Here is a 15,395-nt window from a genome sequence, read left to right on the forward strand (position 1 = left end):
AATGAAATTTTTCTTTTTCTTACTTCACTGTTTTAAGTCTCCTGGTTTTCTCATGGCCTCTAAGATGTTTTAGAGACACTGAGGGATCCTTTGTTCTGGTTTTATCTTTCCTGATCAAGAATGCCAGATACTACACAGAAACTATTAGATGTTCCTGTCTCAGGGAAAGAGTCTGGCTATTTTTTGTAATTAGCAGTGCAAACATTTCTTAAGGTTGCTGCTTTTCACATCTCCACAAAAGTGCTGCAGTGAGGAACTGCAGTAGCCAAAACAGATTAATGTAGATGAAATTAGAGAGATTTGTTGATAGTAACATTAATGGCCAAATTAAAGGCAAGTGAGAACTGATGATACTGGCTATTTTTAAATAATATACAGTAAACCCTATCAGTTTTGGCTAAGATGAGTGAAGCAAGCTGCTCTAATTTACGTAAGTATCTGAGTTATAAGATTGAATGACTAAAAGTGACAATTCCTTTAGAACCTATAGCTGGACAGTAGACAACTACAGCTTTATTAGTAATGATTATTAGTGATAATCTATGCTTGAATATAATGCCAGGATTTTAAAAATTTGCTTTTAAAAATTAGTTAAATATCCACCCTGTCAGCTAATTTACCCTATTTATGTGCTCAACAAACTTTTTGAAAACTAAAGTCTACCCCGCTTTTTAGTTTTATACATTCTTATTTAACAGAGTTTAAATTAATATTTATTCAGTTGTGTTCTTATTTAAAGCCATTATACCTAAAATACTTATGTTATAAGCATATCTAGTATTTAAGATAATAAAAATATTAATGCTGAATGTGTGATCTTGCACTTATTTCCCTACTGCCACAACTCAGATGAGAGGCCAGATGGAGTCTCATCTGAAGGAGTTAGAGCGTGTCTGCGATTCCTTGACGGCGGCGGAACGGAGGCTTCACGAGTGTCAGGAGAGTCTGCAGTGCTGCAAGGGGAAGTGTGCAGACCAGGAACATACCATTAGGGAGCTTCAGGGCCAGGTGTCCAGCCGTCCTTCTGAGTTTTGCTAAATGCGTTAAAAGAATGCTTTGGAATGATTTCACCAGTTGAGGGCACTCATGTCAGGGCTTGATTTTTAAATTCCCATCTACTTAGTTCATAAAACATCATTTTCATGCAGATACTATAATACTGTTTTGCAAGGTATTTTTTTAGTATTTTATGGTGAAAAATTGGTAATTAAAATTCCTAGTTTAGTTTATTCTTGCCAATCTATAGACATTTGAAGACATGGTAATAGAATGAGAGAAGGAGCAAAGTTATACTTACATATATGTTCCTTGATGTAAGGATAAGGTAAATTATTGAAACTTACATTACAAAAATTGAATTTATTTTAATTAGAATTGTACGTCAAGTTTTTTGGGATATTTTTCAGTCTGTTTTTTTTCCTGTTTTACTTTTTATACCATCAGAATATGGATCAGGTGCATCCTGTTAGTAGCCACATAGCCTTCTCCTAGCTCAGTGCCTAGCACATAGCAAGCACTCAATATTTTTTTAATTAATGAATTTTTTTTAAAGGAGCAGTCCAAGGATGGCAACAAGTCTTTTTACTTTTACTTTCACGACAGTTTTAGGAAGCATTCCCTGTCTATCTTCCAAATATAATCTGGATTCTAATTTTGCAAAAAACCAAATACTGCCTTTTCTCACTTAGTAAGTGGGAACTAAATGATGAGAACACGTGGACACATGCAGAAGAACAACACACACTGGGGCCTTTCAGAGGGTGGAGAGTGGGAGGAGGGGGAGGGTCAGGAAAAATAACTAACAGGTACTAGGCTTAATACCTGGTCGATGAAATAATGTGTACAACAAACCCCCATGACACAAGTTGACCTGTGTAACAAACCTGCATTTGTACCCCTGAACTTAAAAGTTAGATAAAAATATGCAGACAAAATTTTAGAGTTTAAATTCCTGAGAAGAGATTTTTCTAGTAAAATATCAAATGACATAGATTAGCCTAAATTACTAATTCAAATTATGAGAAAAAAATTTTTTCCTTAAAGCTTCTTACATTATTTAGAGCAGATTTTGAAGCAGTGGGAAGAATATTCTATCTTGGCATGGGTGAGTGTGTCTTTGGTTGATTTGTTTACTTCACTTTGCTTCTCAAAAAAATATGTATTTTACTTACAGTTTCGACCTCACATATACTCAATTATTAATCAGTATTTTTAGGTGAAACAGAAAACCGTAAGAGAAACCCTAGGTATCAAAAAATAGGAGATTAATACTGCTTAAAATTTTCCTATTTCAACTTAACAAAATAAATATCTTTCTTCAATAAGGTGTTGTTCAAAGTGTTTTAACTGCCGTCATCCTGAATTTCTTTTAGTTGGTTATTTTCCAATACAGGCAACATAGCCAGGAATTTAAAACTTCATTTTAACAATATAACATTTTCTTGGTGTCTTTCTGTGTAAGAGTAGTAACATTTATACCTTCTCGTTGCTTGTGGTTGTTCTAACAATAAATTATGTGGATTTCTTTGGAGGAAGTTGATTGTGAAGAAAGTGACTAAGAAAACTTTTTCTTTTTCTTTTAGGTTGATGGAAATCACAATCTTCTGATAAAGCTTTCTCTGGAAGAGGAAAACTATCTTATTCAGTTGAAGTGTGAAAACCTTCAACAGTAAGTATTAAATTACTTAACATTGCTGCTGCGTATTTATCTGCACACTAAAATTTTAAAATATATGTTTTCTGTAAAAAGAAAATTAGAACATATGGACACAGAAAATAAAGAACTTGAGAAGAAGCTGGCAAATCAAGAAGAATGTCTTAAGCACAGCAATCTTAAGTTTAAAGAGAAATCTGCAGAATATACAGCATTGGCCAGACAACTGGAAGCCGCTTTAGAAGAAGGAAGACAAAAGGTATGCATGGCCTTTATTTAGAAACTTTTTAATTCATTTACCAAAGAGTCATCTTTTTAAACATCTTGCCGAACCTGTAGTTATTGTTTTTGTCCTGATGACAGGGTGAAGGGAGCAATTACATTTTTGTTCTTTAACTATCTTCCCTTTCCAGCAAAACAGATATATTGCTAGGCTAGAGTTACTTCACTAGATAAATGGTAATGTGGCTGGGGAAAGGGCAGAGATGGAAAACACTTTGAAGACATAATCTCCTCCCATACCTTTTTTATATACAACCAAATTGAATCTGCAAATAATTGAAAATTTTTGTTTTGATCAGGATTCAGTGAGCTGTAAAGTTCAAGTCCCTTTTGACAAATATTGTTGCATAGATAAATACATACAATATTAAATTTCAGTTACATCCATTAGGTTAGCATTCAATGAATACTTCAGTATCAGGCAATCTGCTAGTGCTTGAGATGCAAAGATGAATAAGACCTAGCCTTAGCTCTCAGCACTCTCATAGCCTGGTAGGGTTCAGCCTAAGTGCATTTTGGAAATGCCAGGTATGCTCTCAGATTCCTTCCTGAATGGAAGAGTTCAGAGTCCCAGAGGTATGTCTGCCCCCTCCTTTCTCTCCTGCTACAGTGGAATATGGGGCTATCTGTAGTTTCTGCCCATGTGAGAGTGCCATCACTGCCCTGTTACCATTGTCCACACTGAGGGGACGGCGCCAAGGGCGTCAATGTTTGTCCTAAGGGCCCTTTCTCCCATAGCTTCAGATCACACTGGCATCTCTTATGCATAATTGTGCTTGGAATATGTACAGAAGAAATCTTTATAATAACTTAGAACCGAGTTCATAGAAATTAGGTTGGAGGACAGTCCTTTCCACTAGCTCCTTGTTTGGATCAGTCCCTGCCTCTACTCTCATTCTAGTGGCTCCAGCCCAGCATTCTTACAAATAGGCTTCCACATATCTGATTCCTTAGATGAGCATAACTAAGCTAGACTTCCTGCTAAAATAAGTAATCAGAGAAATATGAAAATTCAAATTCAGACGAGTTTGGAAGTGAATAGGTGAAGAACCAGTCTCTGTTTGTGTGTGTGGGTTTGTAGGCAGTGTGTATACCAATTCCTACTCCCAATTCTATTAATCCAAGTGTATAATGAGTATTTAACAAGAAATTTCTATGTTCCGTCACTGCTCTTAACACCCTGGTGAATATAAATGCTATAAAAATGGTAATTGGTCTCAGTCTGTTTTTAAAATATATTGTTGGAGGAAACACCTACCTAAGTCACGGAGCAGTGAAAATGTATACATCTCTTCCATCTCAAGCCAATTTTGCAGATATTTAATGCTGCGAAGGTAAGTATAGTACATACTTACACTATAAGTGCTTCTTCAAGATAGAACATCTTTAAACTTGGATATAACATACAAGTAATATCTGTTTAGAAAAAAGGTACAATATAATTGTCAAGGCTTTAAATCATATTTTAAAGAAAGCACTTTATTTTACTCTTTTGATAAAAATTACAGGTTGCTGAAGAAATAGAGAAAATGTCATCTAGAGAGAGTGCTTTACAAATTAAAATATTAGATCTGGAAACTGAGCTTAGAAAGAAAAATGAAGAACAAAATCAACTTGTTTGCAAAATGAACAGTGTAAGTATAAGCATGGCTTAACATATTATAAAAGATAACATTTAACATTCTTACCATGTAGAAAATACAAAGTGGTGAATCAAGGCTATTGTTTTACTGATAATATTAGAAATAACAAGCAATATAAGACATAAAAAATAAAAATGTTATGCCAAATAATTTATTATTCTGCCTCCTTGGATGGCATGTATTGCATTGTCCTCAAATCTCATCAAATCTCATCAGGCCCTTTCCCTACATGTTACTTTTGCAATGACAACTGCTTAATGAAAATTACAGATATAATCTACTTGATTTCATCCTGATATGAATTTTTCATTTTTTAAAGATAAACACAATTTAAACTGTTATTACAAGTGAGTTTTATATCTGTCTTGAATAATTAATATTTTGTTTTAGAAAGTTATAATTTTGTATTAAACATTCAGTATTATTAGATATACATGTGAGATGGATGCTTTAGTCCACGCAGCCATGAAATGAAAATACCAAATTGACTGTGTTTAATTATTCTTCTGTTTTTTTTTCCTGAATACTCATGAAACGGTCAATTGGCATAGAATATTCTGAAAGCTAGCATTACTCATGGTTAAATTACGTAATAACTGTCTGCTAGATAATGACATAGAGAATAATGATACTGTGTTTTTTCCAGGATCCAAAGACTCCATGAAATCTATTTTTTTTATTCCCAAGTGTCTAAAAAGTTGAAAACCTAAAAGATTCAAGAGTTAAATGATTTTTGACATGCACAATTTGATTTTATTGCCATCAAAAGTTTCATGACAACTTAATCAGAACAAAACATTGATCACCTTTAATTTAGCACAGGTCTTCCATTTATTTCTAAACTTTTTTTTAACTCACCGTTTGACTTTCTGATATTGTAAAATATGTGTGCTATTTTTTGTGTAATTGAAGCCTCTGAAAAAATAAATGAGGTGGGTTTTGCTGTAATGTCCTTAGTACTTGGCTAAAGCTAGTAAAATAAATAGATCCCATTCACAATTGCTACAAAGAGAATAAAATACCTAGGAATCCAAATTACAAGGGATGTGAAGGACCTCTTCAAGGAGAACTACAAACCACTGCTTAAGGAAATAAGAGAGGACACAAACAAATGGAAAAACATTCCATGCTTATGAATAAGACGAATCAAGATCATGAAAATGGCCATACTCCCCAAAGTAATTGATAGATTCAGTGCTATCCCCATCAAGCTACCATTGACTTTCTTTACAGAATTAGAAAAAACTACTTCAAATTTCACATGGAACCAAAAAAGAGCCCACATAACCAAGACAGTCCTAAGCAAAAAGAACAAAGCTGTAGGCATCACGCTACCTAACTTCAAACTATACTACAAGGCTACAGTAACCAAAATAGCATAGTAATGGTGCCAAAACAGATATATAGACCAATGGAACAGAACAGAGACCTCAGAAGTAACACCACAAATCTACAACCATCTGATGTTTGACAAACCTGACAAAAACAAGCAATGGGGAAAGGATTCCCTATTTAATAAATGGTGTTGGGAAAACTGGCTAGCCATATGCAGTAAACTGAAACTGGATCCCTTCCTTACACCTTATACAAAAATTAACTCAAGATGGATTAAAGACTTAAATGTAAGACCTAAAACCATAAAAACCCTAGAAGAAAACCTAGGCAATACCATTCAGGACATAGGCATGGACAAAGACTTCATGACTAAAACACCAAAAGTAATGGCAATAAAAGCCAAAATTGACAAATGGGATCTAATTAAACTAAAGAGCTTCTGCACAGCAAAAGAAACTATCATCAGAATGAACATGCAACCGACAGAATGGGAGAAAATTTTTGCAATCTTTCTATCTGACAAAGGGCCAATATCCAGAATCTACAAAGAACTTAAATTTACAAGAAAAAAACAACCCCATCAAAAAGTGGGCAAAAAATATGAACAGACACTTCTCAACAGAAGACATTTAGGCAGCCAAAAAACATATGAAAAAAAGCTCATCATCACTGGTCATTTAGAGAAATGCAAATCAAAACTACAGTGAGATACCATCTCACACCAATTAGAATGGCAATCATTAAAAAGTCAGGAAACAACAGATGCTGGAGAGGATGTGGAGAAATAGGATGCTTTTACACTGTTGGTGGGAGTGTAAATTAGTTCAGCCACTGTGGAAGACAGTGTGGTGATTCCTCAAGGATCTAGAACCAGAAATACCATTTAACCCAGCAATCCTATTACTGGGTATATACCCAAAGGATTATAAATCATTCTACTATAAAAACACATGCACACATATGTTTATTGTGGCACTATTCACAATAGCAAAGACTTGGAGCCAACCCAAATGCCCATCAATGATAGACTGAATAAAGAAAATGTGGCACATACACACCATGGAATACTATGCAGCCATAAAAAAGGATGAGTTCACGTCCTTTGCAGGGACGTGGATGAAGCTGGAAACCATCATTCTCAGCAAACTAACACAAGAACAGAAAACCAAACACCGCATGTTCTCATAAGTGGGAGTTGAACAATGAGAACACATGGATATGGGGCAGGGAACATCACACACCAGGGCCTGTCAGGGTGTGGGGGGCTAGGGGAGGGATAGCATTAGTAGAAATACCTAATGTAGATGACGGGTTGATGAGTGCAGTGAACCACCATGGCATGTGTATACCTATGTAACCAACCTGTACGTTCTGTACGTGTATCCCAGAATTTAAAGTATAATAAAGAAAAATTAAAAAATAAAGATCTGATGTTTTGTTAAACCTGATAATTTTTGTACTAGTAAAATTCTAGAATTCTAAGCATAGATTTAAACATTGCTGAAAAATGAGTTTGTGTGTTTTATGCCTTCCAGGGAACAGTTAAGTGGGCAGTATTTATTTAATATACCTGCTTCAGCCCCATTTGAATTGTAAGCATTCTGAAAGCATAGTCGTCTATATCCCTGGTGTCTCTCACAGTGCCCTGCTCACCTGCAGGCCTTTTTGTATTTTCTGTCCAAGTACCCTAATGGGGTGGTGCAGAACGGATGTACAGATCTGAGGATGACCTCAGCAGCTTAATCCAAGGCACCCCTCCTGAAGCCTGAAATGTCTTTGAAGTCTTATGTATTAACCTAAAATCCATTGACATTTTACATTCTACCCTACAAAATAAGTATGTGTTACTATTTTTCTTTCCAAATTGTTGAGTAAAACTCATTGTATTCATCCTGTGACTTTGTACTGTCCGGCCTAGCTCATTGTTTTTTACCTGCCCCATTTCCTGAGCTGGGCATTGCTCAGTTTCAGAAGGTATCAGGTGTCATTGAACACCTGATATGAAGGATGTAAAATTTCTCTCTTTTCTATCTAGGTGTCTATATTTGAATTGGAAGCTAGATGATATTTGCAACCTGTCTTTATCTAAAGCATTGTCAGTGAACTCACCTACTTAGGAATTCATATGCACCTTAGTTAAAAAAAAATGTATTGAGGTTTAAAATTTTTTCCTCAAGAACCACTGTAATATGAAGAATTCTTTTTATTTTTAAAGGGATTCTAAAAATAAAGTGTTCACATTATCAAAACTAGAATTCTATCAACTTTTAAGACATTTAATTATTTTGGAATAAAATGTGAATTTTTAGACAGAAAATGGCAAAAACTAGTATGAAAATATATCATGTTACATGTGAAATTATGACAGTTGTTAAAGAACCTATTAAGTTAATCATGTTAAGTATGTAATAATTTGGGGCTAAATGAATGTGTATTATAAATTATATCAGTGAAGATCAACCATGTGTGCTTTAATTATTAATTTTAAAGAAGAGTGAGCTCTAAGAATGAACACATCAGATGTGAGTATTCTTTTAAAAAATCAAAAAATTATCTAGTTATTGTATATCTGTTTTTAGTATTATGACTCCGGTCCTTTGGAATGAATGCTATTATTACTTATTTGTATTTTTTTCCTTTTTTCTTTAGAAAGCACAACATCAGGAAGTGTGTTTGAAAGAAGTACAAAATAGTCTTGAGAAGTCGGAAAATCAAAATGAGAGTATTAAGAATTATTTACAGTTTCTTAAAACTTCTTATGTAACAATGTTTGAATAAATTGTCAAACTTATTTTCTCTAAGTAGGAGATTTTTATTATGAGTCTAAAATGTGATTAGGTAAAAAAATAAATATACTACCAGTTACATCTAATACTACCAGGTGGTAGTATTAGAGGTTTTTATGTAAAGATTTTTGAAACAATTTATCTAACTGAAACTTTAAAATAGGATAGTTGTTACTATTCCTGTTTGCCGGATAATTCTTATTTATCTCTGGTTTAATTTATTTTAAAATTAAATTGGTTAGAATATTTTTCTCACACATACACATGGAAGTCAGATTCATTCTTTGTGATGTTTGTAGCCACCATTCAATCAAGTGAATTTGTAGTAAGTCTTGGTCAATATGATTTTAAATAATGTATATAATTGTTTTGTATTGTGATATATAAATATAAAATATTCTGAATTTTAATTTTTAATAATGGTCTAATTACATACTTTCTAAAGCTACTAAATGTCTCAATATACTACACTTAATATTGTTTCAAGTATATGCTGAGTTGCCATTATAATTTCTGTTAGGTTTTAAGTATACAATTTTAAGTCATCGCTATTAAGTACCAACTGCTAATGACAGATGAAAATGTGGTCATACATTCTTTCCTTATAAAGAATAGACATTCAGGCCATCTTCAATTTGTAGTCTCTTTTGTTCATTTCATACTAATGATTATCTGATATTATTATTATTTTAGACATTCTAGAGCCCCTTAGTTAAATAAAAGATTAAAGGGGAACAGCTTATCCCACCCTTTCCATGGCCAACTCACATGGGGATGATCAAAATAAGCACTCTTAACATCAAGAAGGTTTAAAATAAGGTCTTTAGTATTGGGATGAAGTTTTCCAAGTTGAAAAAGAACTTGTTTGCTATAATCTCCCACTGTGTGTGCCAAGGCAGGATACTCTAAAAGGGGATGACATGGTTTACAAAGGATCAAGTAATAGTGACTCCTCTCGGACAATGACTTGAGAGCTGTTAATTCAGAGGAACACTCAGGTCTTAAAAGATCACTAAAAAAGGCAGGTTGTGAACTACACAGTTCCAGCCTATGAACCGAAGTATCTCTTTAAGGTGTTTTATGCTCTTTTTCTGATCAGAGATGGGGTCTGGTCCCCTCTGATCCCCTCACTTTTAAGACTGTCATATCATCCACAGATGCTTACTTTCTAGTGACCCAATTTCTTTATAGTATTTTTCTTAAAATAGCAAAATACAGACTGTCAGAACTGGCCACACTTTTTACCCAACAATTGCTAACAAGATTAGTGTCACTTTTAAAAAAATCTTAATACTCATGGTACTAAAACCATACTTGACCCTTGCAGCCCTTTCTTTATCTCCTAACGCAAAGGGAGCCTTAAATGCCCACATGAAAGCAAAGCTCTTGAGTTTTACTCACTAAACTGTAAGCTCCTTAAGGGCTGAAATGTATCTTAGTCATATAAATATCTGGGCACTCAGTTGATGTTTGTGGATAGATGGACAGATGTTGAAAGACGCAGGTATTCATATTCCTGTTTTAGATATGAAAAATGTAAGCAAAAAGGATTAATTACCATGGCTGTGGTATGAAACTTAAGTTTAAAGTTGGCATTTAAATTCAAGTCTGCAACATTAAAGTTCTGTGTACAGTGCTGTTTTCCCACTGTAGCAGCAGCCCAGCAGCAGTGCTGCTATGATTGATTAAGCACTTGCTATGTGCCAGAGTTAATAATTCTGATAATATATTAACTCATTTAATTTTCAGGAAACTAAGACATGGAAAGCTTAGGTAACTTGCCCAAGGTCGCACAGCTAGTAAGTGGCAGACATCCGGAGTCTCTGCTCTGCTCTTAACTCACCATACTACCTCTGTATCCATTTCATAAATAAAGATAGTAGTTTCTTTTAATAGTAATGCATTTGTCTTACCCATAAATACCTCCTTTCTCATATTTTTAATTTTTTATTGTTACCCAAGTAATTTGTGCTTATGGCATTTAAAAATTGGTGCCTGCAGCTTTAGACAGACTGTGGAAGGAAAAGACTACCACAAAGTTCCTAAGGTTGGTATTTAGCTCCTAGTGACAACATGACAAAAGAAAGTTGCTGAATGCTAGAGTTTAACAATCTCTGCTTAATACTGTTTCCATGTGAAGCATTAGGTACACACATTGGGCTTACCTGGTATGTGACCTAAATCCAATGTCAGCAAGGCCCTTGAGCCAGAAAGCCAATTTCCCCACAGTACTAAAAGATCTGCAGGATTTTCCCTTTATCTTTGATATTCAGGCCCTCAGTACTTTCTAAGTTGTAAATGTTTTCTTCCATTATCTATGTTATTATTACTTCTCATGTTTTTTTCCTCCTCTTTAGTTGGCTCCTGGATCTGACCTCCATGCAGCTTGGTCTTTTCCCTCAGGTTATCTGCACTGGGTCTCTTATGAGGTATTTCCTCCAGCGATTTTTCTGACCACTAATGTTATTTTCAAAGTCAGTCATTCTCTTTCTCTGTTGGATATTGAACTTTTAATTAAGAAATCATGTGGTAGTTTTTGGTTTCTGAAAATCTTTTCTTTTTTTAGTTCTATAATTCCATGATATTTTTCATTAAAATTATCTTGTCTCTTCCATTGGTTCTGCTTCAGTAGACATCTCTCTTATTTCTGTTCTGCTGGTCATCTTTCTTCCCATGCCCCATTTAACTTTTCCTGGCCTACTCAAGCTGTGGTTTCCTCAGCATCTGCCAGCACCCTGTTGTGCACATCTCTTGGGCAGTAGCAAACTAAGTGGTAAGAGATGTGGTGGCTTCATTTCTCATGGGCCTGTGAGAACTCTTACCATCTGATAACTTTCTATGAGGAGCTGTTTTACTCCCAGACCTTTTCAGTCTCAAGCAGCAGTTCTTTCCCAACTACAAAGATTGGAAAGCCCTTCACTAGAGAGCCCCTTCAAGGTTTTCTGAGGTCAGCAGGTCTGTTGCAGCAAATGGCAAATGAAGTCCTCTTAGGAAGTGAGTCACAGCAGGGTCTGTAGCTGGAAAAATATACAGCAATTTAAAGAATGAATTTTATCTATGTTGGCTTGCAGTTTATTCGTTATATTTAGGTGAAAAAAGTCACAAAATCATGTTTATTTTTGTAATTAAACACCTCTCTGTATATAGATGGGTTCACATATGTTGGTATGCACATGGAGAAAGGAATAGAAACCCACACACCTGATACGGTTTGGTTCTGTGTCCCCAACCAAATCTCATCTCAAATTGTAATCCCCACGTGTTGGGGGAGGGGCCTGGTGGAGGTGATTGGATCATGGGGTGCATTTCCCCATTGCTGTTCTCTGGATAGTGAGTTCTCATGAGATTCAATGATTTAAAAGTGTGTGGCAGTTCCCCCCTCACTCAGTCCTCCTGCTCTGCCATGGTAAGATGTGCTGGCTTCCCCTTTGCCTTCCACCATAATTGTAAGTTTCCTGAGGCCTCCCAGTCATGCTTCCTGTTAAGCCTGTGAAACTGACTCAAACTCAAATCAGCAAGATAAAAATAATCCCATTAAAAAGTGGACAAAGGATATGAATAGACAAATTCTCAAAAGAAGAAATACAAGTGACCGACAAACATGAAAAAAATGCTCAATATCACTAATTGTCAGGGAAATGCAAATTAAAACCACAATGAGATACCATCTTACTGCTGCAAGAATGGCCATAATCAAAAAATCAGAAAAGAATAGATGTTGGCATGGATGTAGTGAAAAGGGAACACTTCTACACTGCTGGTGGGAATGTAAACTAGTACAACCACTATGGAAAATAGGATGGAGAGTCCTTAAAGAACTAAAAGTAAAACTACCATTTGATCCAGCAATCCCACTACTGGGTATCTACCTAAAGGAAAAGAAGTCGTTCTGTGAAAAATAACTTGCATATGCATGTTTATAGCAGCACAATTTGCAATTGCAAAAATATGGAACCAGCTTAAATGCCTGTCAACCAATGAGCGGATAAAGAAAATGTGGTACATATACATTGTGGAATACTACTCAGCCACAAAAAGGAAAAAAATCACAGCATTCACAGCAAACTGGATGGAGTGGGAGACCATTATTCTAAATGAAGTAACTCAGAAATGGAAAACCAAATATTATATGTTCTCATTCATAAGTGGGAGCTAAGCTATGAGGATACAAAGGCATAAGAATGATACAATGGACTTTGAGGACTCCGGGAAAGGGTTGTGGGGAGGGGAGGGATAAAAGACTATACAATGGGTATAGTGTAAACTGCTTGGGTGATGGGTGCACCAAAATCTCAGAAATCACCACTGACGAACTTATCCATGTAACCAAACACCACCTGTTCCCCAAAAACTATGGAAATTTTTTTTAAAAAAATAATTTCATTGTAATAATGCCAAGGAAAACTTCTAGAATGTCACCCAAATGTAATCCTAAAACTCATTTTTGTCTATATTTATAAAATTTGCTTTAACTTCTATAGACAAACACAGTTAATTACCTTAAAACTTAATAAATTTGCATTTCCAGGCTAGAAGTATAACTTGATTTCACTATTTTGAGCTTGTTTAATTTGAAATTTTTTATTTAAGCCTTTCTGATAGTATACATATGGTAGTGTAAGCATTTCAAGAAATAAGAATTTTAATTTCAAATGACTCATGTTAAAATACCAAGCAAAATATTGTATGGTATATTTGATACTCAAAGACTTCTTTTTCCTGCCTGACATAGAAAGAACTTTTAGAAATTAATAAAAATGTGATTTCCAACAATAAAATATCAAAAGATAAGAACAGACAAATCACAAGAGAAGAATTACCAATGGCCAATAAACATGTTTACAACATATTCAGATTAATTAGTAAGGGAATGTAAAGTAAAACTAATCTGTTTTTATTATTTTTGCCTACAATAATTTTAAATCATTAATTCATAGTATTGAAAAGATGAGATAAAATGAAGATTCTCTCATATTACCAATGGAGCTTATTGTTTCATTATCTGGGTACCACACAATATATTAACTATAGCTCTATTGTTAAATAATTGCATTTCCCAAGATTGGCAAAAAAAATCTCCAAATGTTGGGATATTAGAAAGATAATTAGGAAAAAGGCTGGGCTCAGTGGCTCACGCCTGTAATCCTAGCACTTTGGGAGGCCAAGGTGGGTAGATCACCTGAGGCCAGGAGTTTGAGATCAGCCTGGCCAAAATGGTGAAACCCCATCTCTACTAAAAATATAAAAATTAGCTGGGCATGGTGGCAGGCTCCTGTAATCCCAGCTACTCAGGAGGCTGAGACAGGAGAATCACTTGAACCCGGGAGACAGGTTGCAGTGAGCAGAGATCATGCCACTCCAACCTGGGTGACAGAACAAGACTCTATTAAAAAAAAAAAAAGATATTTAGGAAAAAAACCCAACTGACTAGAAATTAAAAATACTTATAAATAATATTAAATAGATAAAAATAGATTTTTGGAGGGAGAAAATGGCAGATAGGAGGCAGGACTGACTTGCAGCTCCCACTTGGGTGGACGGAGCAATGTGGAGTCCCATATCATGAGCTTTTGCTCCAATAACTACCACAGGAACATACCAGGAATGCTGAGAGAATCCACAGACCCTTTGAAGGAGGTTTCCTGGGTTGCTGCTGCAAGCTCCATGGGACAGCTGAGGAACTGTGAGTAGGCTTTTTTTCTCAGCTGGGAGGCTTGTAGCCTGAGGCAAGTTCTCAACCTTGCTCACTGGCTGCCTGGAAATAAACGGTGCTATTGTGGGGGCAAAGTGGGAGTGAGACTGGCCTTTCAGGCTGTGGGCTGCATGGAAGTTGGGTGAGGCTGTGGCTGCTGGCTTTCCCCCACTTCCTTGGTGATCTATGTGACACAGCAGAGGCAGCCATAATTCTCCAGAGAATATAACTCCATTGGCCTGTGAACCACACTCCCAACCCCTACAACAGCAGCAGCAAGCCCTGCCAAGGAGACTCTGAGCTCAGACACGCCCAACCCTGCCCCTACCCCCAACCCCATGGTCTTTCTCTACTTGCCCTGGTAGCCAAAGACAAAGGACATAATCTCTTAGGAGCTCTATGGCCCTGCCCACTGCTTGATCCTCCCTATACTACTGCAGCTGATGTGCTCTTGAAAGTGCCACCTTCTGGCTGGAGGCCAACCAACAAAACCAGCACACTTAACAAAAATACAACCAAGGACCCTCACAGAGTCCACTCCCTTGCTACCTCCACCAGTGCAGGTGTTGGTATCTACAGCTAAGAGACTTGAAGATGGATCACATCACAGGACTCCTTGCAGACACTCCCCAGTACCAGCCCGAAGCCTGGTAGCTCCACTGGGTGGCTAGATCCAGAAGAGAAATAACAATCACTGTAGTTTGGCTCTCAGGAAGCCACATCCCTAGGGGAAAAGGGAGAGCACCACATCAAGGGGGCACCCCCGTGGAACAAAAGAATCTGAATAGCAGCCCTTGAGTCACAGATCTTCCCTCTGATGTAGTCTACCCAAATAAGAAGGAACCAGAAAAACGATTCTGGAAATATGACAAAATAAGATTCTTTAACACTCCCAAAGATCACACTAGCTCACCAGCAATAGATCCAAATGAGGATAAAAATCTCTAAATTGCCAGAAAAAGAATTCAGAAGGTCGACTGTTAAGCCAACAAAGGAGGCACCAG

The 15,395-nt window shown here is 36.1% G+C and overlaps 1 protein-coding gene across 13 annotated transcripts in view; it reads left to right on the plus strand.

Moving 5' to 3' along the window:
• The window catches only part of ODF2L (outer dense fiber of sperm tails 2 like), a 49,164-nt gene extending 38,566 nt beyond the window's left edge, over positions 1-10,598 (plus strand). For 7 of the 13 annotated variants that reach the window (XM_030825113.1, XM_030825123.1, XM_030825114.1 and 4 more), the window contains 6 exons: positions 850-1,008; positions 2,066-2,104; positions 2,583-2,668; positions 2,750-2,912; positions 4,444-4,569; positions 8,563-10,598. In XM_030825113.1, the coding sequence (XP_030680973.1) occupies positions 850-1,008; positions 2,066-2,104; positions 2,583-2,668; positions 2,750-2,912; positions 4,444-4,569; positions 8,563-8,691 (702 nt within the window). In that variant the 3' untranslated portion in view covers positions 8,692-10,598. Of the gene's footprint in view, positions 1-849; positions 1,009-2,065; positions 2,105-2,582; positions 2,669-2,749; positions 2,913-4,443; positions 4,570-5,224 lie in introns of all 13 variants that reach the window. The other 6 variants (XM_030825121.1, XM_030825118.1, XM_030825117.1 and 3 more) reach the window with 4 other exon arrangements.
• Positions 10,599-15,395: the final 4,797 nt, after the last annotated feature.

Source organism: Nomascus leucogenys, chromosome 12 (assembly GCF_006542625.1).
Source record: "Nomascus leucogenys isolate Asia chromosome 12, Asia_NLE_v1, whole genome shotgun sequence".
Classification (NCBI taxonomy): Eukaryota; Metazoa; Chordata; class Mammalia; order Primates; family Hylobatidae; genus Nomascus; species Nomascus leucogenys.